Source organism: Ananas comosus, linkage group 13 (assembly GCF_001540865.1).
Source record: "Ananas comosus cultivar F153 linkage group 13, ASM154086v1, whole genome shotgun sequence".
Taxonomy (NCBI): Eukaryota; Viridiplantae; Streptophyta; class Magnoliopsida; order Poales; family Bromeliaceae; genus Ananas; species Ananas comosus.
Window position 1 is genome coordinate 4202944 of NC_033633.1, and position 27362 is coordinate 4230305.

Genomic DNA, 27362 nt, shown 5'->3' on the forward strand with positions numbered 1-27362 from the left:
GACAGAGACAAACTGTAACTAGCCATTTAGATGGCAAAGGTGCTCAGACGCAGAGCAATAAATAAATTCCAGATTTGCTCCTAGATGAAATCCTGAGAAATTAAAAGGCGTTGCGGAACAAATCAACAGAGACAAGAAAAACAGGGCAACATATGCAGTAGCAATTCAATAAGGTGAATAATGAAGAACAGTAAGCAATTAACATAACGAAAAGGCAGTAAATTTCAGCACCAATTGCAACAGTAATTTTCTTCCTCCGAGTTGTGAGCTATCCCAAGCATTTCAAGTACAAAGAAACCCTTTGCAGAGTTCCAAATCATTTCTCTTACATGAAACTATCTGTTCAACTATCAAGAGAAATACTCTAAAACAAATTTCATCATGTCCCAGATCATGGGAGATGTAAGAAAGGAACAAGTATAATTCATGCGTTCTTAATCAGCGTCCATTTCCTCCAGTGCGGCTTTTGCTGCGGCTTTAGCTTCCTCCAAAAGATTATCTGGAACCTGTTAGCAGTGAAGTCATTCCCACTGATTAAGCAAACATGTTTTCCCATATAAGAATTCCAACGAAACATTTTCACTCGATTATTGATGTGCTTAAAAGACAAAAGTAGGAAATAGCAAATCAGAAAGCATATGATCTAAAATCGTACAAATCAGTTTCTAATTAACTTCCCTTGATAACCTCAGAAGTTGAATAGATCATGGCCCTGTTACAGAAATCACCCACCTCAAACCTCTTATGATAGCAATATGGAGCTCAACACTACCAAAGTTATGTCGATTAGTATTTTGAAGTTTTAGGCAAAAAATATAACATATAAGTTTTTTGACAAAGCCGATGATTAGTTTCAAATTCAAAATTCCCCTTTATTCGAGGAACTCCCTCCATGATAAGCAGTTTCAGTCAAGAAAGCTCTTCAGTGTCAACTACTGGTGGTTTTTGGGTTCTGCACATTCTAAGGAGAAGACACAAAAAATAAAAAAAGAAAGAAAGAAAGAAAGAAAGAACACTGTTTGCAAATGGAATTTAAGTACAAACTATATGTCATCACAAATGTAACCTTTCCATCAGAAAGGTTACAAATAATTTGTACAGTAATATGGGTTAGCTGGAGCACAACTTGGAGTATAGAAGGCCTCACGGGCAAGTTGACAAACTTGCAACATCTCTCTGTCCGATATAAACCGTCAACAACTAAATTCAAAGAAAATTAGGGCAGAGAGAAAAGTCACCATTGAAACCTACATGGCAACTGAGGTAGAGTCGTTTAACTTGACCCTTAATGATCAGGCTTATAAATTCTGAAAGCAAAGCTTCAAAGTTTGCCGGGTCATAAAAGGAGTCTAAATGAAGTTGAAGATCATGACTTCGGAAGTGGTTTTTAATTGCTACAAATTTAAAACATGCAATTTACCCTATATATATATATATATATATATATATATATATATATATATATATATATATATATATATATATATATATATATATGTGCGTCTAAGTGCTCACATTGAGCAAAGTGTTGTAGTATACTTGATATGCAAATAAGCAAAGTTTACTATATAAAATAAATATTATAACATCGTGACACTAATTCAATATATAAAAATGCTTGGTATTGGTTTACCCAGCTACTTCTCAAAGTTTAGGTGATCGCACACAATTAGAAATGTAGGACTTTTAATTAACATTTAACACTTGCTTTTGTTATTGTTGTTGTTCAATGAACTTTTCAGTTTTAACATTCTCTTTCCCAGTCTTTTCTAGTCAAACTTGATCAAGCCAAATATGCAACAATGCAACAGACGAAGAAAACCATAACAGGAACCAGTAATGGGAAGCTAAAGGTACTCAATCATAGATGCCTTTCTAATCATAGTCTCTAGGTCTGCGAAGAGAAGAAAGTTTATACTTTAAGGGGCAATAAGGTTGAACAAAAGAAAGTTGATCTAATAGATAATGAATGGAAAAAAAATGATGTCAATTTATTTTTTGAAGGTCTGGTTATAAAGCCAATGTTAACAAAAGATCCCAGCATATTTCCACTTAGATTATTGTCAATAATTAAAGTTTCGAAAATTTAACTAGAGAAGTCTAAAATGATAAAGCCATCTATGTCAATGAATCAAAATTTTTGAATAGATCATTTTCAGAGTTAGAAAGTAATATTTACGCATAATATAGATCAACAAAACAACTATTTCATTTCCTTTGATTCCAAATACTATGCAAATATGAAGAATAGTATCTAATAAAGCTTAATCTAATTTTTGTAATGCAATTGATGCATCTAGTCTGTTTCCAGTGTTAGAAAATTTACCTTCTGATGCAGGCGATTTGACTCATCACAGACCCAGCTCATTTCCAACTCAAAAGCCTTGTCTTTTGCTTCATCATGCAGCCCATAAATTCTGCATTTTAGGAAAAAGCAATAAATAAAATGGGCAGATAAACACCTAAACAGAAAAAGGCAGCACTTCTTTATTTTAAAGAATTATTTCATTAGAGACAGATCCTATGTTCCCTTCTTTCTTTTCTAATTTTCCAGAGTTCCACCAAGAGAGCACCATTTTTATGCTACAAAAAGAACTACCCTCATAGGATAGGTCCTCTCAATAAAAAGCTTATGCAACATAAAAGAAGAATACCTTCACCACCCAAACTACTCAAGCACTAGGTGATGCATAAGTATCAAAGCAAAAGATAAAATTACAGATTTTACAAAGGATATATCTAAATAATCATGTAAATCACTAAGATATCATCGTACTAACAGCAGAAATCCCTTACAAGAGATAAAACATGAAAATTTTAAAATTTGAAACTGCGTTCTACCATGTAAGGCAATCATCTGTTAGGTGGGTAAATTTCTACTCGAGGTCAACGGGGTTCATTTGGAATAACAACCTACTCATGCATATGTCACAAATCCACCCTTTGCCATAAATTGTTATCTTTGAGAATAGGCGTGTTGTGGGGATATTTTAACTAACCGATTTCAGCGAGGTATATCATCGATTCATGGAGGGATAGCAGGGTATTTACAAATATCACCAGGTAAAGACTGATGAGACTAAGGTCAAACTAACTTCTTCCATCTCATAAAGTTTTAAAAAATGACCAGAACATATGCGAGCCAGTAAGAGCAACCCACATATTTTCTTTCTGATGATAAAGCAGTAATCAACTGTCTTATTCAATCAAACAAATGTGAGAAAAATGTACGAGCCATCAAGTTGCAGACATGTATAACAAATTAAACTCCAGCAATTCATTACAAGGTGCTTACAAAATCAACAAACTGTCGCTTTCAAATTTCAAAAGATATTTGTGCATTCATTCAAATTTTCATGAAATAACATGATAAAACAAAAGAAGGCCCTTCCATAATTTTCTCCCACATTTTATCATCTACTTAAAAGCAAAAACTACTTTATGGATCATTGCACATACTATTCAAACTGTTAAATCATACAAACTAGATATAGAGAAATAACATAGCTTGCTACAACTATTAGTAGGTCAAAGTTAATCTGGCACCACCTTTGAGATAGTAACATTAAAAAGAAATAACAATACATCAGAATGAGGGAGTAAGTTAAATCTACTAGTACATTAAACAAAGCATGGTTTTTCCTCAGTTAACTAAAACGAGCACAATAGCTAGAAATAGAACTCAACGAAAAGGAAAATATTACCGAGTATATATGGGGGAAAAAAAACTAAAGCACCAAGTTGTTTGATTCGCAGACAGCAAGCACCAACTGAATATCATTGCTGTTCCAGCTGCCTAAAACTGCTGCCACTGCTACTGTGGCTGCTTTATGACATTTATTTTTGCTTCCAATGCGTATCATCTTTCTCACTTCTTAGTTTCTTCCCTCCATTGCTTTTCTTTACAATAAAAGGCATAATTATCTGCCTTCATTGGTGTCTATAAGTGTTTTCCCCCCCTTTTTTCTCTTTCTTTCATTGTGGTCCCAGGGTGTTTTGGAGGCGACCAGTTGCTAACTAAGATATGACTATTCGGCATATTCAATGAATGCAGCAAATAATGCAGCAAATAATGCAGCAAAATTAATCGTCTCTAGATACATACGGTGTTAATTATTAAGTCCAAATTTACAACTTCAAACCACAAAAGATGAGCATTAACAGAAAAAAGTAATCTCATATGTTGCAGTAGTTGCAAAAATTAACATGTATGGTAATAATTAAATATTCAAATCCTAATAGTACAACTTATTTTCATGCTCGATAGTTAAAAATCCATTCAGATAACAAGCGATAGATGCTATAGATAAAAGTTATATTCTAATCTCAAAACTGGAAAGAGAATATATATATATATATATATATATATCAACATGTGATTTGAGGAAAATAAGTCACGACTTCAAGAGGCACTCTATTGTGTGGCAATGAGAAATAATGAAGGAAAACTTACATCTTAGCAACTTCAATAACTCCTTCCCTGCATGTTAGTTCAGAAAGCTTCAGCTTCTCTATCTCTCTGCAAACACAAATCACAGCCATGTGACTAACATAGGCACAAAGTCATGAAGCTACAAAATTCTCAACCACACTCAGTCACAGAATGCAAATAAACGTATCGCAAAACATACCATTAGCAACACAAGAGCCCTATTCAGTAATATATCACAGATCGAGATTAGAATTATATTACAAAAGCATAATCTCAGAACAAGTATTATTAAGACTGAGATGCTAGATAAACTACTTGCAAAGGAGAGCTCACCATTCTAGTAACAAGAGAACAGTTCAATTAACAAACGGAAAGCAAAAAATCCAGCAAGAAATGGAAAGGTGATAATGAACATACGTTTTGGCCGCTTGCCTTCCCTTCCCCATTGCAGCACCAAAGTACCTCTGTAACATTTCCATCAAGTGAAGATGATTATGAACTCCCGGTATGAAAAAATTGATTAAATTAGCATTTCTAGGTAGAAATACAGTCAGTGCTGATGTAGATTTACATATATTCGTACAAGCAGTATACAACATATATAATAGTTTTGATAGAAAATAGGGGCCTTAAAGCCGAAGAAGAACAATAATATTGATTTCTTTCTTTGCACTTTATGATGCAAACTTACATAAGATACACCTGAAGGTTCAACCATGTAAAGCTGTGGCCCGTCTCTGTCATAACCTCCAAGAAGAACTCCACAACCAAAAGGTCTGAGCAAGATTAATCGCATTAGGTACAAAGTCTGAACAAAAAGGAGAATGAGCGTATTCACCTCAACAGCAGACTCGCTATGCAGTAGTAAGAGAGAACATGAAAAGCATTATTTTACCTTAGCCACCAATATAGTGTGCAAAGATGGACATAACTAGCGACACGATCTGCAAGTTCTTTTACAGGTATTGGCTCTCCATATACTCTATAAAAAGAACAAACCAACAATTTGGTCACCTCAGAAATGAGAGAAATCTGCATTTTCTGAGTCATTTCTTCTTCTTTTTTCCTATCCTTTTTCTTCAAGGGAAAAGGAAAGTAAGGAAAGAAAAGGGAAGAAGTACTGAAGGACACAATTTTCAACGGTGTAGGGTGCTAACCTTTCGTAACTTGCCGCTTCTGATTTTGCTCGTGCAACAATTTGCCTCCCATCTGCTGCTAAGCCTGCCACAGCCTAAATATAATGGAGCGGAATCAATTTAGACACTTGAGATTTAATAATGTTGCATGGGCAATACATAATAGAGATCGACAACAACTGTTAAACTTAAAGTTTGTCATGCATAAAAAGCTTTACTCGCTTCAATTAGATTAGTATTTCTGAAGCTTATATTTTCGCATTTTCTGGAAATGGTACCCCAACTGTTCAGACAAATATCAGGACACATAAAAAGCTTTAATTTAAGCTTACAAGCAGATGGCACAAGAAACATAATTAACACCATATATATGTTATAGAACCAGGCCCAAATAATTGTCAACCCACTATTAAATATATGTCAAAGAGATAACAAAAAGCATGAAATCACAACTATATTTATCCAGTAAATATGTATTATATAAGACGTAATCTACCCATTTCAGTCCATATTACCCCTATCGTTCATTTCAAGAGTACTCCCTGAATGGTACAAAGGAAACATCTAAGCTTTCCAAAGAAAAATTAAAAAAAGAAAGAAATAAAGTTCGGCTTCAATATATACAGTCAAAAAATAACAAAGCCAACAACCTCAGTCCATCCCACAAGAAAAGGCCAAGTCAATACTATATCAACTCCAACCTCAATTTTCCTAATTTAAACTACAAAGCATTATCACTCTCCAGAAGTTACATTAAATTGATGACTGAATTGATTGAACCTACATACTCTTAAAATCATTAGCTGCAGTTACAACACCAACTGCTGCTTAGCTTCTACATCTGCTGCAGCAGGAAGCAATTGGTTAGATCTTAACAACACTGTGTGAGTTCTTTTTTCAATAGCTCTACTCAAGCAACAGGTTTGCAGGAGCTTTAGTTGGGCCAAACAAGACCTAAACAATTGGATGAATAAGTTCCATAAACCAGGTAAGAGCTGAAGAAATTTGTAAAGCATTGGTTTCCTTACAGTCTTGTCCCTACAGCATAGTAAACACGAAACACAAACTATTCTTTCAAATCTATTCATAAAATCAATAAAACAGATATGAAAAATTATATTTCCATGATAACCACTCAATCCAAGGTAGTACTAATTCAATCTGATTGCCTTCACAGACAATGGATTTTCTTTCTTCTAAAAATTTTCCTGAATTAATATTCTTCTCTAAGTATCTCTTCTGTCTATCCAGTATTATTCATCACAAAATTGCATGCGACAAGTATATTGCATCGAGAGAAGGCAAATGGCAATATTGCAATTGCATATTACATTTCGGTTAGTTACGTGGTACAAGAGCATGAAAGTATTAGTCCTACTTATATTCTTACATCAACAATACAAGTATTTATATCTCTTTAGTTTATCCAGTATTATTCATCACAAAATTGCAATTGATAAGTAGATTGCATCAAGCAGGCAAATGGCAATGTTACAATAGCATATTAAATTTCAGTTTGCTATGCGGTACGAGAGCAATTACAAGCACTGTGTCCTACTTATACTCTTACATCAACAATACAAGAATTTAGAAGCAGTCTTACAAGCACATTTGTACAGGAAAGCTACAATGCAATAAGTGAGAGCAACATCTCAACATGGATAGCTTTGTTAAATGCAGATACTTTATTCTCTGAGGATTTCCATATGCAGGTCAGTAAAATGCAAAATTCAGAAAACAAATCTAATTTCCACATCCATTTCTATCATGATGAACCACAAAAACAGTCGGGTGGGTCAAATACACCGAGGAAACCCTAAACTACCAATAATCAATTACAGAAAAGCTACGAATAATGTGCCAATAATCCACCTTGTCTTATGTATGGCAACATCTACACAAGTCATTACCAGCACAAAATCAATTCAAACGATTTCCAAGAGAATTAAGTGGCCAAAAAGCCCAATACACTTCACTCTAAGCTAATTGATCGTCTACTACTCTACTGCAACTACCAGGCAAATGAGTGGCAAATGATCAAAAACAAGTGAAATATCTAAAAAGTTCACCAAAAAATTACCATTCCAGAGTGCCGGTGAACCGAATGGATCCTCCGATTCGACCCCTCCAGCATCATCTTCGAAGAGATCAGCTTCTCCACGCCCTAAAACCCACCAAAATAAAAACTTCATCCAACAAAAAGGCGACACAACACTTCTCAGAGCCTATAATCCATACCAAAACTACCCCATCCTTGCATTTGATCCCAATCACGGTCCTAACACAACAAACATCAAAAGATCCCAAATTTAGCTCAAACAAGAACTAGGAACAGCCAACAAAATCCCTAGAAAAAGCGTAACAGCGTCGAATCGAGAGGATCGGAGGATCAGAGGAACGAACCCGCTGTTGTCGACGGCTTTGGCGGCGTACTCGATCTGGAAGACGCGGCCATCGGGGGAGAAGGTGGTGACGGAGAGGTCGTAGCCGGTGCCGATGCTGCTCATGGCTATCGCCCTCTTCTTTCCTCTTCCTCTTCTTCTTCTTCTTCGCGGCGATGGGATCGGATCGAATCGATTGTAGGAAAGAGAAAGCGCAGAGGTCGGGGTTTTTAACTTTTTAATCGGAGGGTTTCTTTGGCGACAAGAAGGTGGAGAAGGAGATCCCACTGTCGGGTCGGGTTGTAATCACTGTAGCCCCTACAATTTTTTTTCCTTTCTTTTTTTTTTGGGGGTTAGTAGGGGTGTAATATGGGCCAGCACGGCCACATTAATCCGGGCTGAAATGGGCTAGGGGCTGGGTCGGCCCCGCCCGACATCAAATCCGAGAAAGGCTCTGCAGGGCCCAAGCTCCCTAGCCTACGGCCCAGCACGGCCCCTTGGCCCGGAAGGCATGGGCCGTACGGGGCTGTGCCGTGCTCCGGGTTGCCCGTATTTCTTTAAATTTTTTAAAAATATATATAAAATCTAAAAATATAAATAATAAATTATTTTTATTTAAATTGATATTTTGATTAAAAAATTTAAAATTTATAAAAATAATTATAAAATAAGAAATATTAAAATTTATTTAATATATATATATATATAGAGTGCGGCTAGGATGTTTATGGAAGCACGGAGGGCTCCGTGCTTCCACTTTGTTTTCGATGTTCGGACTTTTAAATCGACGATCGGCTTCGTTAGACTTGATCTAGAGTATTTGAAGTATCTAAAAAATAAATTTTGCTATTTTTCGATATCATTTGCCTAGTGATCGAAGTGGCTCAAAATCAATGGCTGAAAATAAAAATCTTACAAAATATGATGATATGACATTAAAATTTTAGATCAAAGTTATTGATCTTGTATATTGGATAAAGAATTTTCTATCAAAATTTCACGTGATTTGGATATTTCTACACCGTTAAACTTGCAACCAGCGCTCATCACGGTCATTAAAATTATTGATTTTGAGCCCCTCGATCACTAGGCAAATAATATCGAAAAATCACAAATTTATTTTCTAGGTACTCAAATACTCTAGATCAACTCTAACGGAGCTGATCGTCGATTCGAAAGTCCGAATATCGAAAACAACCTGGAAGCACGGATGGCTCCGTGCTTCCATAAGCATACCAGCCACTCATCTATACTATCTATACTATATATAAAAGCACGTATATTCAAATTTGGGCTCTTCGACAGACCATTTTCGGCGGAAAATTAGCGCCATTTTCCTCTTTTCGTACGAAAAATTTTAAATATAAGAATAAAAATAGAAATAGAAACAGCAATGAATACGTAAGTTTTCTATAACAGATTACTTGATGTGAAAATCCTAAAATATAAAATTTCTATTTAATTTCAAAAGTAAATTTTCTATAACAGATTAGCGTGTGAAAATCCTATAAAAAATATTTTCCTATTTTATTTTTAAATATCTTTTTTAGATATTATCTATTTAATTTCAAAATATATTTTCTTTTTAAGATAACGGATTTTTTTTCTATTTAATTTCAAAAATTTATTTCCTAACAGATTTTATTTTTCTACTTAATTTTAAAGTAATTTTTGCATTAGAGATTATTGTTAATTATTTTATCATTTAAGCATATCTTTCTTAATAGCGTGATTTATTATTTTAAATTTTTAGATACATATTTGCAATCATATAAAATATGGGCTAAAAATTAAAAATAATTTTAAAAAATTATAACTTTTTTTAATAATTATTACGTGCATTTTGCAAGTACATTTTACTGTATATATATATATATATATATATATTATATATATATATATTATATATATATATATCATATAACTCTCTATTAATCGCAATGTTTAGAGGTACGTGGCATAACCTCAATTTTTGATTTTTTTTTTTTGTAACCTCATTTTTTAGGGTCTATCTACTCTCTCTCTATCACAGTATATAAAACTGTTGGACTCCTTAAACGGTCAACAGTTATCTTTTATAAATTAATTTTGCAAGTTCAATGAGTTGGCAATTACTCACTTAACTTCTTTTTTTTTTCTCATAAAGTTAACATGTCTTTTCAAATTACAAAATTTTTCCTCATTAAATTCTTCCTAATTAATTTTCAATTTAATTTAATGCTAAACCTTATTTATAACTATTATTTATGAGACCTCTCATCTTCTTAAAATTATTGCACCTTATCTATGGTTTATGATTGAATCTCAGAGGCATTCTTATCATTTGGTAGATCCAAGTCCATGGCCTATTTCGGGTTCACTCGGAGCTTTGGCAACCACTGTAGGAGGTGTGATGTATTTATTCTCTACTTTTAATTCAGTTGTTAATTAGTAATTAGTAAGACAATTGTTATTTTTTCCTTTTGATTTTTCTTCTCTACTAATTTTATGTTATGAGTTTAATTATAAAATATTTATTTTAACTTTTGAATTATTTTTCTCTAATTTATTATTGATTTTTTTTAGGTTAATTCCTAACGAAGCGATCATGAGGATAAAAACAAATATAAGTGCAAAAAAAAAAAATCTATTTTTATACTATATTTTTTAGTGCATGTTATATTATATTTTTTCAAAGCAATTTTACAAAGTAAAAATAAAAAATACTTAAAAGAATTCTAAAATTCAATAAAAAAGTGAAAAACACTGTAAAAATAGAGTTAAAGAAGTCCAAATTATTAGAGTTCCTAAAAAAATAAGTTCAAGAAATACCCCTCTATTTTGTAACAAGTTTTTTATAAATATGTTCATTTGTAAATTTTCTTCCATATAAATTATTGATTTTTACAACTAAAATTTATTAGATAAAAAAAAACAATAACTTTGAATAGGTTTTTGATAATCAAAATTTTAATTACATACTTATTGTATTTATAAGGATAATTTAAGTAGAAAGCTATCATAACCTTTTAAAATATTTAATAAAAATTTAATTTAGAGATAATTATTTTGTATGTCTCTCTAAAATTTTAATTATTTTATTTGTCTCTCTAAAATTTTAATTATTTTATTTGGCTCTCTTAAAATTTATAAAATTGTCATTCTTTATGAGTTGAGATATTAATATTAATTTTTTCACTATATATGAATCTCTCTTCATCTCCTCTTCTTTTTTGTTTTCGGATTGGTAAGTGATAAAAAAAAAAAAATTTATTTTTGCATTGGTAAATGATAATTTCTTTTATGCACATCTTATAGTTTAATTTTTTTAAAAAAATTTTATCCGCCGCATCGCGCGGAAGTCTACGCTAGTATATATATATATTTGAAAAAAAAAGAAGAGAATTGAGTAGCTTTTCGGTCTAATGGACTAAAACAATTTTGGCCCATTGGACCAAAACCACTCCTAGGCAGACGTTGGAAGGAGATCTCCTGGGAGGAGGGCAGCCTTCTTGTCTCCCTCCCCCGGAGATCAGACCCCAGGCCTGGGGTTCCGGGCCATGCTGGCCGGTTAATACGGCCCAAGCAGACCGTGCCGGGCCACCGGCCTTTTCTCGGCACAGCACAGTCGAAATCCATTTCGGGTCGTGTCGTGCACCCTTAGGGAGAGGTGATTGATCATCATTGGTGATACTTTTGTTTTACACTGCTCCTTACATTTATTAACTAGGGTCAATTGCTTATATACTTTTTAAAATTTCTCAACTGTCTGATTTACCTTTTCTAGAAAGCTAATATTAAAAATATTTTTTTAACATTCCAAATTATTTTAAATATACCCTAGAGTTAAATTCTGGCAACCATCATTATTTTTGTAAAATTATTATTTTGCCCTTTCAAATATACTCTTCTGCAGTTCTACTATCACCAACTTTTCTTATTTGCCCTTAAGTTGTAGGCAAAAAAAGTATTTTAATTTTTTGTATTTTCAAATATACTCTTCTACAATCACCAACTTTTTAAGGGTAAAAGAGATATTTTGATTTCTTTGGTCCATTTGCATAAAAATTCATAAGTTTTCAGCTTTTGCAAATAATTTTGCATATTCAAGCCAAATTTTCAACAAACTAATCAAAATACCCTTATTTCCTTCTCTCTCTTCTTTTTTTTTTTTTTTTTTTTCCTTTCGTTTTTTTTTTTTTCTCTCCAACCCTCCTCGCCTCCTCTACTGCATCCACAGCCCTCTCCACCCCTCATCGCCTCCTCTGCTGCCTTCGCGGCCCTCGGCGATGGTAACGAGAACGGCGCCACATCATCTTCCTCCATTTCCTCCTCCGCCGGTGTTGGCGGCCCTTGGCGACGGTAATGAGGGTGGCGCCACCTTCTCCACCTCCGCCGGCACCGGAGAAGGAGAAGAAGAACTCGAAGTGTGTGAAGATGCACACATGAAACATCCTTTTTCATTTTGTTTGTGTTGAGGACTTCTTAATGCTGTTGGATAAAAAAAGTTGGGCAAAAAGCATACAAATATCTTCCCATGGACAACAAAAATAATATTTTAACCATACTAGTGCGATTTGTACAATATGTTATCATTTCTACTGTATTTTTTCTACTGTACTTTTTCTACATGAATTATATATCTTATCCGCAATCTGAAACTCAAATTGGATAGCGAGAGAATAATATATCTTATACGCAAACTCAAACTCAATTGTTTCAAGCAAGGCAAAAATGCTGGTGGGGAAGAAAACCACAAAGCAGGATTTTCACAACAACATTTGAGAGACAGATCTAATCCAAGCTAGCAAGTAAGAAGATACAGATGTTACAAGAAGGTGAAGGAATGTGATATAAACAAAAACACATACGGCAAAAACAAGTGAAGAGGAAAAAAAATTCTGCATGAGTATAGCATCAAAACAGGCCCATCAATCTTCTATAACAAACTACCATTCAACAATCACTCAGAAAGAAAGAAATTTGACTTCTCTATTAGTCAAGACCAAAAATGAGAAATAAAATATTGCATGCTTACAAGTATAATTTCAATCTACTGAGCATAGCTTTTCTTGAGCATCAGAAATACGGAGGAAAACAAATTTAGTCCTTGATTTCACTTCCATGACACAAAAGTTTGTAATATTCAAAGATGAATATACAATTGAACATCACAGAAATAGAATGAAAACTTTGTAATCTATGATAACAAGGACATGGTTATCAGGTGCTTGAAGAACCTTGATCATGATTTGTGCCTTGTAAACCTAATTCCAATGACAACTGAGGCTTTAGCTGATAAAGTTCCTTGTGTTCACGAGAGTGGATAAACTATTACCTATTTATGGTGAAAAAAAGCAGTTACCCAACAAAATAACTAATTGCAATATAATTTAGCTCACTAGCTCTTTGATGTTTCATAAAACATATGATGTGAAATTAACGGTACTACTAATCAAGCCAAACTGCCAAACCCAGGTATGGATGCATAAGTTAAACAATACAAGAAAGCCATTTTCTACACAGAATGAGGTGTGCTTGATGCCAACATCCAATTTGAGTAATCAGTGATCACGTTTGAGACAAATTAATTACGCCACAAATGACAAATCTATCCACAAAATCATGAAAGTTTCCTCCCGAGACGAAACAAATGATTAAATAAAATTAATCACAAGAACTGATGTGAATATCCCAAAAGATACCCCATAAGGTTACAGTATCTAAACAAGGAGCCCAAGCTAGGGCAAACGATCTACCAAAGGAAGTACTTGGCTTCATTTTAGTGCTGATTAACGCAGTTCAGAACATTCACCAAGTGAAACACAACTATTTGTGAAAAGCCATGAATTGCCCAGATTCTCGAAATGCAAGTGATTAGGGAGCTTCATCAAAGAGGTCATACAATCCTCATCTGCCTAGAAGAATCTTGTTACGAAACCTTCCCCACGAACAGACTCCAATATTGAAAACTTGAAAGCTCAAAAATCAACACTCCACAAGTTGCATTACGATGTATTTGGAACCAGTAACAACATTCCAATGCCAGTCAGAACTTCAAAAACTCTGAGATGTGATAAAATATCTACAAATGATTATCCAAATCGACTGGAGTGGTTCTTCCATATATTACCAAAAACACAAACTCCACCAAATTAATGCTCACAAGTAAGATTCTAACTTGACGGATCAATTGCCTTGCCGTGATCTTCATTAAGTGTTCTTCTTAACCTTCTCAACCATATATCATAGTCCATCGCATACGGCGTCCCACAAATGCTATCAACATAATCAGCAAAGGCTTTAAGCACTGCAGAAACGTCGCCGAGCTTCTGCTGAATAATTCTTCTCGACCAGGACATTTCCCTCCACTGAAGCGCCCCTTCGACGGAATCTAATTCCGGCGAAGTCCCACCACAAGAAAAATACAACAGATATATTAAACTTTCTGCATCAGACGCCGCACATAGTTTCCCTTCGTGAAGAACATACGTAGATGAGAAGAACAGATTCATCGACGGTCGGTCCCGTTCTTCAAGAATAGCGTGGCCCCACCCAATAAGTACAAAATGGGGATGCTTTGCACCATTGGTTACATAAATTACATTTTCCGGGCGAATGTCACCATGTCTAATTCCGACTGACGATGCGGCAGCAAGAGCAGACAAACAATCGTGGCAGCACCTAAGTGCTTCTTCCGTGCCAAATAAGCCGTTTCTTATTAGATTAGATACGGTTTCACCAACTGGAGAGGTGACAAGAATCGGAGTACCACACCATGGATGACCACAAGTCCCATTAGAGGTAGGCTTGTTACACTGGCCAGGGTGAATTATACGCCCGGATGCAACAACCCGTGGTAGGTATTTGCTCGATACACCTCTTTGCTTCATAAGAGTTAACACTTTTGTTTGTCTTTGAACTTGGTACCACAGATTCATATCCTCCCATGCCGGTTCCAAATGCAAAGGACTCGATCCGACATATAATAAATATTCTTTTGTGGGCTCTTCTACTGGACTGGCACTATATATAGGAAATTCGCTATTAATTAAAACTTGATTTATCTGGAAACCCTTTTGCCAATTTGAGTCCTCCATCCATAAAACTGATCCTAATTCAATCTCCAAAGTTTCTTCAGGTTCAAGCCTAACTGTCTCCTCCTGGACTTCAACAATTTCAGGAGAATGGCTCCGTTGCTGGAAACGAAACAAGCCATTTCCATTAACATGCGTATCTAATAGCTGTCTTTCTGATCTCCTGCTCTGCAGCCGTGAACTGTGTTCTGTAGCTAAATCTTCAAGAGAATACTTCGGCATTCCACAAAACGTAACAATAGAGTGGAAAGTCGCGAGCAGAACCTGGAGAGTCCCAACGTCTCCCCAATTGGCATTCCCTAGTTTGTTCCAGATCCGGTCGATGGGTGAAACAGATATTTTAGCATGTTCTTTGAACCATTGGGCTGCACATTCGTATACATTGTTAAGATCAAAGTCCAACTTTGTCACATCGCCTTCAACTTTTACTACCCCTCCATATTGTGAATCGAAAAGAAGTACATAAATACAGTTAGAGTTGCGAAGAACAGTAGAAGATCTGCTAAGCCTTCGGGAGAGAAGAACACGAAGAGCAAAGAAAAGTGCTTCTCCTAAAACAGAGTTAGAAGGTTGCTGATCATTGGAAAGACTACCTATATCAGGCCTCAACAAAGCTAATTCGAGAATCTGGTCCCATTTCCCATGCGAATGCCGGCTGTTTTTCAGCAAGATGGCTGTTGCACAAAGCCCTTCGAGCTTTCCGCTGGCAATAGCTTTCTCGGCAGGATAGAATTTGGAGCTCGTGCTGTGTATACATGCAACTGAAAAGGGCATAGGCACTTCATGACCCCAAAATGTCTCCCATAGGCCCTTAACACTTGCGTGTAGAAAATCTTCAATTGCTATATGGGCAGTAGCTTCGACGGGATTGGATGTTGACGCGTAAAGAGTGTTTGGCATCCGAACCAGTTGTTGAAAAGATATGCCTTCGAGGGCATAATCGAAATTTTGAAGTTCGGTGAGTTCGAATGGCACGTCAAAGGTGGCCCTTGTGAAGCCCGGATCTGAGGGGATTGTGGAGAACCACTCTACAAGATTTGAGGTCAGAATCTCACAGTCGACAAATTTGCGGAGGAAGTCCTTGTAGTTGGAGGACGACGAACCGTGCTGCCGGCCTCGGGATGACACACTAGACCTTTTCAGCCTCAACCCACCTGACGTAGAGTCGGGGGAGCCACCTGTTAACAGTGAAGATATTACTGTGATGCTCATGCTTTAAGTTACCAAAAAAATTGAAGATGCTTCAAGGAATAAGAAATAAGCAATCAAGAAGGAAGGTAAGAAATCCTGCTGTAATGAATCTCACTTTCTTAATTAATTAAGTAACATACAAATAAATAACAAAAACGAGGTACAACATACTACTAAAAGTGTGCTAGTCCCAGGAATAGATGAAAAGAAAAAAAACACCAATTCTAATTTGTAGTTAAGTACATTCATGCAGAACATATGATATACCTATATTTAGTACATAACAAGGGAGAAAAGCTCCTGAAACATCTGAGACCACAACATCATCAGATCAACTCCCGATAGAACAAATGCTCATGATCAATTAGTCATGAAGTAAAAATTAACTCCAGTCATCTTCGGAAACTCGGAAAGTCAAAATTCTGTTGAGTTCAAACGACTAAACCCAGGACAAGAATCTAGAAGATTAATCACTACAATACTGATATAATACGGAGCATGGCCAGAAGTTGTGTCTAGCAGACCAAAAATATGAAGAGAATCCTCCTAATATCCTCTGCGGAAGCAAGATCGGTAGAAAAACAATATTAAATGTTGGCTATCGATTATTAGCACTGAACTCATCACAACTGTAAAAGACATGATGGCTTTAAACTATGAAAAATAACTAATTCCTGCTATCACAGAGTGCCATGCTTAGATCATGTGGGTATTGAACTTCTAACCAAAACTTGCACAAGTTTGGGGTTGAGTATCTAATCTGTATTTTGTATGGTGAAGTGGAAGAATTCCAACAGCCTCCTTCCGAAAAAAAATATGGAGAAGAATAAAATTCTATGTAGCAACTCTTTGATATTTAAGGCGGTATCTTCCATACTTAAAACTGAATAGTGAAGAAGATCCTTATGTGTGAATAGCTATACTATATGTATGCTAACAACTTACATGAGACATTTTACCTAGCCAAAAAGAACCTCCAGAGTGAAGCATGGGCATGGCCTAGATATGCAGTTGATATGAAGTTCATGGACTTACAACAACTGTTATACATTAGTCCATGTAAAAGAAATGAAGGCCTCACTAGAATAGTGCATGTGACTAGGGAGAAGCTTTTCCCTATGATAGAAAAGGGTGATGGAATTGACACTGTACCTCCCACATCTTAAGAAATTAATAAACTGCAGGCAAATATTATATTATTACCAACTTCTAAACGGAATGCTCACAAATAAGTGACATTTTCCATTTGCCAAATCATATGAACAGGCAGCGTGATGATGACTGAAAAGCTACATCGACATGAACTGAACCTCTCTCAGCTACAGTGAGACCAAGACACATGTAAGCAGTATTCAATTTTAAAGACAAACTCTAGATAATGTCCCGATTCAAAGAGAGAGGATGTGTTTTTATCAAGTTAGTTTAGAAGCTGTAAGATCTAAGATTGCTGTCTTTTTCTCCTTATACTTGCATTCCAGGAAAAGACCCGCAGAAATTCTTGGTGCTTTGAAGATCAGAAAAGGCAAACATATAACTTCCTATATGCCCTTCTGAAATAAAATGTAGAGATAGATTTCATGAAGCTGATGAACAATCCTTAGCACTAGAATTTGAGATATAGACATGAATGTTTACCTTACCTTCCTTTAGCTTCCTATGCTGTCCTGGAACTTACCCAAGTACAATTACATAACTAACAACCTTTAATCTCAAGTGATCCACCAGCTTACTATGTCGAATCACGACAAATTGGAATAAGGAAAGTTTGGCCTATCTTGAATCCACTTGTCTTCCAATACCAAATCAAGCCTTACAAAACTGTACAATGGTACTCACAAACTCACCAACCTAAATCAATTCTGACCAAAGGAATCAGATCTCTATTATTAAATGAGAAAAAAAGAAAAAGACAAAAAAAGAAAATGCTACAGCGTGGCCGTGGCATGATTTAAGTGCCGTGGCACGGGGTCGTGCCGAAAACTTGCTAACACAGTACGGCACGGTGCGTATTGAGCCGTGTCAATGCGTGCCGGTTAAAAAAGTTCTTGTGTGCCGACACATAATAGCATGAAATACTTATTTTCTTTAACAACAAAACATTCTAACTATTTATTATGTCTTTTTATCACATCTTTTGAACTTTATTGAGAAAATTACTTACTAATTTAAATAATAGAGGGTTTTGAGCTGTGCCATCGGCACGGGGTCTGTATCGTGCCGGTATCTTGTTGGCACGATACGATACGGTGGATACGGCCCGTGCCGACGGGCACTTAAAACCTTGATCCCAGATGTGTTAATTAGTTCCAGTTTTTGCTGCCAAGCATGCAACTTGCCAAACTGTTTATTAATGGTATCTTATCTGACAAGTTAGAAGATTTTGTTCAATTCCTACCAATCTAAGCTAGTAAATTAGCCCAAGGTTTCTCATCATACAAGTGTCTTTGGATAGTTTGAGATATAAACCCTGTAAAGAGAATCATGACAGGTAACAACAGGAGCAACAAAACAAGCATACTCAGGGCAATCCATGACTTTCTTTATACTCGTTTTTCGATCAGCACAAAATTGAGAAATTTTCTACTAATCATCCTTTGTAGATAGAAAATTAATACCCTATGAAATAAATTCAGTTTTAAAATTTTACTTCCACATCTTGCATAAAATAAAATGTCATATGAGTGTTCTTCCCTTATAAGTAATCATAACACATGACTTAATTGTATTGAGAGCTCTATTCCTACCTCGGCTAAGAATTTTCGCAGTGAATCGCAATTAGCATTCTAATTCCCTATTAATCCCAATGCAATACCCAAACTAATTACCGATTACGCACGAGTACAACTCCCCCTACATCAAATTCCCCAACCCAAACAACTTATCCAAAGAGACAACATAAAATACTTGCCCAATTCAACTTCCCCGCCCCGTGGCAGTAACTCCTCAACTCAAACCCTAGCTCCCAATTCCATCAAAAGCCCACAACCCACATCCCAATCCCCACCACGCTGCTCGTCCCCCACATAAACCCCACTCCCCCAACCCCCCCGAAAAAAACCCCCCTCCTCAGAAAACCCTAAAACCACTAAATTCCCATCCCCAACCACAAATCACCATCCAAAAAACCACAAAATCCACAGTATTTCCAACAGATCCGACACAAAAACTCATTTCCAAGCACAAACAAAAAGAGAAAAAGAAAGGTTATTACAACCCTTCCAACAAAGCAACCCAATTTCCTCCTCTCACCTTCCATCAATCAGGTCGAGGGTTTCTTCTTCTTATTGAGGATATAAACAGATCTCCATCATCACCATCATCACCATCGTCGTCGACGTCGTCGTCTTCTTCCCACGATTTCTTCCCCGACGAAGAACATCCGTCGTCGTCGTCGTCGTCGTCGCCGTCGTCGTCACCGGCCGAAGAACAACAAAATATTCTCTCTCTCTCTCTCGACCTGCTGCTGTTCACCCCTATTCAGTAAACCACCTCTCTCTCTCTCTCTCTCTCTCTCTCTCTCTCTCTCTCTATAGCTTTTGTTTTGTTTGTTTTTTTTCCTTGGATTTAGGTTCCTCGTGACGGTTATTTTAGTGCGGCGAGATGAGACTAGGAGAGTGTGATGAGATGAGATGAGGTGAGATGAGATATTGTAATAAGCGAAATTTGGGTTCGGGTAGGGATGCCAACGGGTTAAATTCTGGACGAATTTTTAAAAATTTAAATTTAAAATTTAAATTAGACGAATTTTACAAATACATATCCAAGCCCAAACCTAAACCTAAAAATCTAAAAAAATTATTTCCATTTACAAATATTACATTAAATATATATTTTTTAAAATACAAATTCAAATATAATAATATATATAATAATAATAGAAAATTAATATGGGTTCGGGTCAGGTACAATCAAAATCCACATTCGAATCCAAATCCGTTCGGGTTTTTGTTTTTTATATACGTATTCAAAACTATCTTTGTTTAGTATCGAATAAATTCGTTTCGTTTAAATTCAAATTCGGATAAAATTTGGGATACAGATATATATAAGATAACCGAAATTTTATATATATATATATATATATATATATAGAGAGAGAGAGAGAGAGAGAGAGAGAGAGAGAGAGAGAGAGAGTTTTGCTAGAATACTATCAGCTACCGATTTATTTTCGATAATAGAGCTTCCAAATTGATGATCGGCACAATTAAATATGATCTAAACTATTTAAACTATCTGGAAATCAAATTTCACACATTTTCGATATTATTTTCTTGCCCATCAAGTGAACAGAAAAATGAATGGCTGGAAATGAATATCCTTCAAAAAGTGATGATATAATTTTTATATTTGAGATCTAGAGTTTAGATCTTATTTTAAATAGTTTAAAGAATTTTTTAACAAAAATTTAGTTAATTTGAACTCTTCTATACCATTAAATGAGCAAACGTACCGTATCGGCCATTAAAATTATAGATTTTGTGACCCTTTGATCGTTCAATTAGTGATATCAAAAAATCATGAAATTTGATTTCTAGATAATTTAAATGGTCTAGATCATGTTCAACGGTGCCGATCGTCGATTTGGAAGCTCTATCATCAAAAACAAATCGGTAGTAAACCGAACAGTTTATTACCGATAGTAGCCCAGTCAAACTATATATATATATATATATATATATATATAGAGAGAGAGAGAGAGAGAGAGAGAGAGAGAGAGAGAGTTGAGCTAGAATACTATCGATAGCAAACGGGCTCTGTTGCCACCCATTTGTTTTCGATGATGAAGCCTCCAAATCGACGATCGGCACCGTTGAACTTGATTTATACCACTTGAAGTGTTTAGAAATCAAATTTCAAATCTTTTCGACATTATTTGCCTAATGATCAAAGGGTTTCAAAATTTGTAATTTTAATGGTCGATATGAGACGTTTTCTCGTTTAACGGCGTAAAGATATCCAAATCAATTGAATTTTTGTTAGAAAATTCTTTAAACTATTTAAAACAAGATCTATACTTTTGATCTTGATTACAAAACTCCTATCATCATTTTTTAAAGAATATTTATTTTCAGCCGTTCATTTTTGTGTCCACTCGATGGATAAAAGAACAATATCGAAAATGTATAAAATTTGATTTCTAAACATTTCAAGTGATGTAGATCATGTTCAACGGTGCCGATCATCGATTTGAAGGCTTCATCATCAAAAATAAATGGGTGGCAACGGAGCCCGTTTGCTATCGATAGTATTCTAGCTCAACTCTAACTATATATAGAACTAGGCTGGAATGCTATTAATAGCATCAAGTTGTTGGTTTATTAGGTTTGCGGCCCGGATTGTAGAATTCCTGATTTTTGGGTTGCTTGTGGAACTCAGCATCTGAGGCTTGGCAACACATCTAGAGAGTGTCGGGACAAGTCGGAGTTGTTTTGGCGTGAAATAGACGCAAAACGGACTCAGTGCGACGCGGGAGCAGAGTTTGACACTGAAATCTGCAAAGTGCAGATTTTTAGTATTGAGTACCGGTACCATGCAGGGGAGTATCGGTACCCCAGTGTATTCTCCAAACTGTTACTCTCGGGTTGCGATAATTGATACTGAGTACCGGTACGGCATCGGGCTGGTACCGGTACTCCAGCTGGGATGTTGAGTATGTGAGAGAATGGTCTTTTTGGTTGGTGGATATGTACGCCACCTACTCCCTTTTTATGTTTATCAACTCAACTTGGTCAGCTTGGATAATTATCATTTTCCTCTCTCTCTCTAGTTTTGATTGTGTGCTTGGTGGAGGCCACGGCTTGAGCTCGGATCGACGTGAGCGCGTGGACGTCGCGGTTGCGCCGTTGGAGGACGGGCGAGCGCGTGTTTTCCCTTCTCTCTACTTCTCGCCATAGTTGGACTAGCTTTTCGAGGTGGGTTGAAGTTTGTCGAAATGGCCGGATTACCTCCAAAGTTTTTATATCATCAACATGTATCGTGTTTATTTTCTTGCTAGTACTCAAATTCCTGGATTAGGTTTAAAATATGAATTTGGAGTTAAACTAGTAGTATAATTTTATATGTTGGACTTTGAATTGACTTAGTAGAAAACTATTAAATTCTACACTGTCACTTTTTGAAAACTACCAGATTCAGCTTTAGGAGCTGTGGTTTGTTTGTATCGCCGCAGTTTGTATGCGGTAGATACTCAGAGTAGTGTAGGATGGGTTTACGCTCGTGCTGGGATGCCGAGCTTATTTTATAGTAGTGTGTAGATTGTTTCGGACTGTCGGGTGCCGTCGCGGTTGACGGTGGACCCAGATTTCTGTATTTGCATCAGATTGTGCCAAGGGCACGTGAGTTTTGGTTGTTAGACCCATTTACTTTGGTTATAGCCTGTGAGAGTCTGATTGAGCTTAGCAGAGACACGCTTGAATACTCGGTTGGGTAGCGCCCATGAGTGCCACTCCAGAACCGGGCTTTGTGTTTTTGCGTTGTTGTCACAACAGTCCTGTTTGGACGGTGCTTTAGGACTGGCCACCTCAATGGTGGTGTGCGGTATAGCTCGAACGCAGGCGGGACGGATCTATTGGCAGTCCCTTGATAGTATAGTCGTTGTTGCAGGGGATGCATATCTACAGATAGCTAGAGTTAGCTAGTGATAGTATAGGAGCATATAGCTGTAGGGTTCCCGGCTTTCCTTACTATCTCTTGCATACCATTCTGTAGACTTAGTGGCTGAGTCGTTGAGGTCGGTAACGGTACCCACTGAGTACTACTTCTTTTTGCAGTAGTTCTCACACCCCGTTGTTGATTCCTTTTTGCAGAGCCTTCTTCTTCGGCTGCTGCTGTCGCTGATACTGATCGTGGAAAGGGAGTCGCGAATTAGATCCTTTCCCTGATTGCAGTTCTAGAGGAGTACCATCTACAGGTAGTTTTAGGTTTTGGTTCATGTACATACTTATGCTGGTACTTGCTGGAGCGAGTGATGTCTGTATGACTGTATCCTGAAGACTATATATGTATAGTGAACCTGGTGTTATTTATATATGTTTACAGTTCTGTTAGTAGCTCTATACTACTAACTGTAGTTTTATATGATTACAGATACAGATACAACTATGGCTTCGTATACAGAGAAAATTTTTTTATATACGGCCGGTCTATTGGCGTGCTCGAAAAAACGTTGTAATTTGGGGCGTGACACGAATTCTCTCTATATATAGAGTCCGGTTGGGATACTATCAATAGCACCAAGGTGCTACCAAGTTTTTTGCCGTTAGATTTAACTCTATAACTATTTTCACCCGCCATATATATTGTAAGTTCGTTACTATATATTTTTAAAAAATAAAAAAATACATTTTGTAAATTTTCACCCTAATTCAGTTAGCTTATCTATATCACGAGTTAATTATAATATTATTTATAAACTAACTTCCTAATTTTGTTTTCTTTATGTATATCATAATAAATAAATTAGTTATAATATGCCCATGATCAATTAGTCATGAAGTTATTTTACTATCTTAATAAAAAAATAGGGAGACATATCTACCTATATATTTACATTACTATATTTTGCTTTTTGGATGTTACTCAATACCAAATAAGCCCTTGGGTGATCAGAAGGCATTCCTCATTATTAAATTATATTTGGAATATTCAAAGTATTTAAGTGCCAAATTTAATCATTTTTTTTTTCAAAAATCATTGATTTAGTGATTGAAAAACTTTGAATCATAATTATTGATGGTCTTTAATAGATGTTTTTATTTTTTGAAAAAAATCTCTAATATACCCTTCAAAACTCTAAAAACATCTAATATATATATCTCTAGTGACCAAAATATTCTTATTGATTTTTAAANTGCCAAATTTAATCATTTTTTTTTTCAAAAATCATTGATTTAGTGATTGAAAAACTTTGAATCATAATTATTGATGGTCTTTAATAGATGTTTTTATTTTTTGAAAAAAATCTCTAATATACCCTTCAAAACTCTAAAAACATCTAATATATATATCTCTAGTGACCAAAATATTCTTATTGATTTTTAAAAATTCTTTCAGGTATCCCTAAACCCTCTAGGATTTAGTAATTGGATTTGGAGTTTAGAAGAACATTTTGATAATTTCAAAATAAATTTAAAAAATTTTGAATAGTAATCAGAAGTAAATAAGCAAAAGATCTTTTATTTCTATAAGGTGTTTAGCTTTTACTATTCATTTTGCAACCTTTTGGTGCCGTAGATAATAATTTGGAAAAATATATAAAATTTAGCTTCTAAACATTTCAAATGCTATAGATTATTTTGATGATGTCGATTTGATAGGTTAAAAGAGTCTTTGTCCTCCTAATAGTACAGTAGCTAAGTTCTTTAATTTGAGTTTGAAATTTTGGTAATAAATTATAATCAAAATTGGATCCAATTTAAAAGTAAACGTTCGAATCTAGACCCAATTTAAACCTTCTGAAAAAAGCCTGTACCAAATTAGAATTTTAATTCCAAATTTAGGTATTCACAATCCAACTATTATGTTCTTCCAGGTACTAAATTAAATAAATTAACAATAAAACATGCAATTAAGCTTTAGTATATTGTATTTTAGAACTATTTTTTATTTGTCGCACTACGTAGTTATGTATTTAGAAACATCGCCAAACTATTACATTCTCTCGCCAATTTAGAGCAATGCTACTGACATAGCCCAAAGTGTACGAAGATTCAGCAACAATAGGCCATTTTGAGATAGAGTCCTCAGCTTTTATTATTATTATTTTTTAATGAGACTCTTCCAACACCTAATTTTCAAAAATGTAATAATTTTAATAAAACAGATAAAATTTCTACAAAATTTATTAGTGAGTTTACTAAATTTAATATTTTCAATCATAATTTTTACGAGATATAATTGGATAAATAAACGATTAATAACTAATATTTTTAAATTTGATAAACTTTTTAAAATAACTAAATATAAACTCAAGTGAAAGTTTGAAAGCTAAGGAATCATGATAAAAAACTAAAATAATACTAGAGAGATCGATGTCAAAAACACAAATAGTTGACGTTATTTATATACTTTTATATAAAATAATGAGAGATACTATATGTACATTTAAAAAGAGTGCATTAGGGGTTTAAAAAATTTGTTGAATTTTTTGTATTTAAAAGAAATGATAAGTTTAGAGCCAATTTTTAATAAAATGTGAGAGTGACAGATGACCAATAAAAATTTATTGTCTACATCAATTTTTAGTCCCACTTTAAAAGTCTCTTATTGGTCAATTTTATTAAGTATTCATTTCTCGAGGTTCGTTGGTTAATGAAACAATATTATCGTGATCTCCAAAAATGTCACGATAAATTGACTAGGTATTGTTCATGAGTGATATANATATATATATATATATATGCACACATCATTTTTATTCTCCAACTCTATATATATGCACACATCATTTTTATTCTCCAACTCTAATGTCCGTTGCATTGAGCGTCATCTAGCGTTATTATGTAAGAAAAAATTAGAACAATATAAAAAACATATTTCTTTGATTTTTGATAGAATTATTTGATTTTTGATAGGACTATAGAAATATATCTAAGATAGCTTATGTTTTATATTTTTAACGGTAGTTTAGAAATATGTCTTAAGTAACTCGTTGTGCTTATGTAATATTAATTATGAAAATTAACAAACTATTTTATGGTAATAAATTATTTTTCAATTATATTTTTTCATCACACATATTCTGACAGTCAGTAGCAAGAATTAAAGTGTCCATCGGTACGGATTGTATCCACCGTGCCATATTGTGCAAACAAGATATCGGCACGATAAAGTCCTGTGCTAATAACACAATTCAAAATTCTTTATTTTTGAAATTAATAAGTAATTTTCTCAATAAAATTCGAAAGATTTGATAAAAATACATGATAAATAATTGACATATTTTATTGCTAAAGAAAATAAATATTTTTTACTATTATGTATCGGCACACATATATTTTTGTGACTGATACGTATTGGTACGGCCCGGCATGCACCGTGTCATACACCATGTCGGCAAATTTCCGGCATGATCCCATATCACGGCACTTAAATTCTTGAATCGTAGTGACTATTTAGGACTCTTTGCATACTATTGAATGTAAAGGAGCTAGCAAAAGTACGTGAAGATATGCTTTTCTGTTTTATGATAAAATCACAAAAGTTATATTTTAATCGACTTATTACGGTATACGCAATATAATATTTATTACCAAAACAAATAAACAATTTGTACTTTTTTTATTGCAAGTAATGCAACCTTTTCATGGTTCCAAAAGAGCATAAAATTTGGAAGATAAGATGGTAATTTAATTCCTCTGAAAATCATTGAAAATTATTTTTTTAAAAAAATTTATTTTTAAGATAGAAGATCTGGAAAGTAAAAAAAAATGATAATTTTTTCACTAAATTTTTTAAAAAAATTTCATGGAAAAACTATTTTCTTTAGGAGTCAAATGAAAGAAAAATATTTTTTCAAATCAGAAAACTATTTTCTGAAATATTTTAAGGGCCAATTTACATAAAAAGTCACTAGTTTTGCGATTTTGCAAAAATGGGTCATTATTTTGGATTTTTCATATTCGGATCAAATTTTCAAAAACCTGACAAAAATATCCTTATTCCACTCTCTCTCTCTCTCTCTCTCTTTCTCTCTCTCTCTCTCGTTCTTTTTTTTTTTCTTTTCGAAGAAGGCGGTGGAGGCAGAGGCGGAAATGTCGTGTAAATATGATTTCAAATACTATAATTATTATCTCTGAAGAGGGCGGTGGAGGCGGAGACGGAGGCGGAGGCGGGGACGACCAGCCTCGCCCACACGCCCTCGCCCCAGCCTACCTCCGACCTCATCGAGGCTGCGCTCGCCGTCGACCGCTGAGGCGGCCTGCCTCGCCTTTGCCCTACACGCTCTCACCTGCGCCCCCTCAACCCCTCGCCCTCCGATTCTGCCGAGGCCGCGCCGTGACCTTTTTCTTTTTTTTTTTTTTTTTTTTTTTTTTTTTTTTTCCAACCCTTCTCCACTGTCTCCGTGGTCCTCCACGACGGTAACGAGGACGTCACCGCGTCCTCTTCCTCCGCCTTTGCCCTCCACCTCTACTGTAGCAAATTTTTC

At 35.1% G+C, this 27362-nt stretch overlaps 2 protein-coding genes across 3 annotated transcripts; both read right to left on the reverse strand.

The window, feature by feature from the left end:
• LOC109719553 (proteasome subunit alpha type-3) lies at positions 175 to 8200 on the reverse strand. 2 transcript variants are annotated; one of them, XM_020246307.1, is made up of 10 exons: positions 7972 to 8200; positions 7807 to 7846; positions 7649 to 7732; positions 5590 to 5663; positions 5328 to 5414; positions 5124 to 5208; positions 4850 to 4896; positions 4454 to 4519; positions 2327 to 2417; positions 175 to 506 (listed from the first exon to the last, which is right to left on the reverse strand). In XM_020246307.1, the coding sequence occupies exons 1-10, from the start codon at positions 8073 to 8075 to the stop codon at positions 435 to 437; spliced, it is 750 nt and encodes a 249-aa protein (XP_020101896.1). In that variant the 5' UTR covers positions 8076 to 8200; the 3' UTR covers positions 175 to 434. The 2 variants fall into 2 exon arrangements, with proteins under 2 accessions (XP_020101896.1, XP_020101895.1); XM_020246306.1 differs by lacking the exon at positions 4454 to 4519 and having other exon boundaries at positions 7972 to 8198.
• LOC109719495 lies at positions 13464 to 19743 on the reverse strand. The gene is made up of 2 exons (XM_020246221.1): positions 19466 to 19743; positions 13464 to 16203 (listed from the first exon to the last, which is right to left on the reverse strand). Exons 1-2 carry the CDS (start codon positions 19470 to 19472, stop codon positions 14105 to 14107), a joined length of 2106 nt encoding a protein of 701 aa, XP_020101810.1. The 5' UTR covers positions 19473 to 19743; the 3' UTR covers positions 13464 to 14104.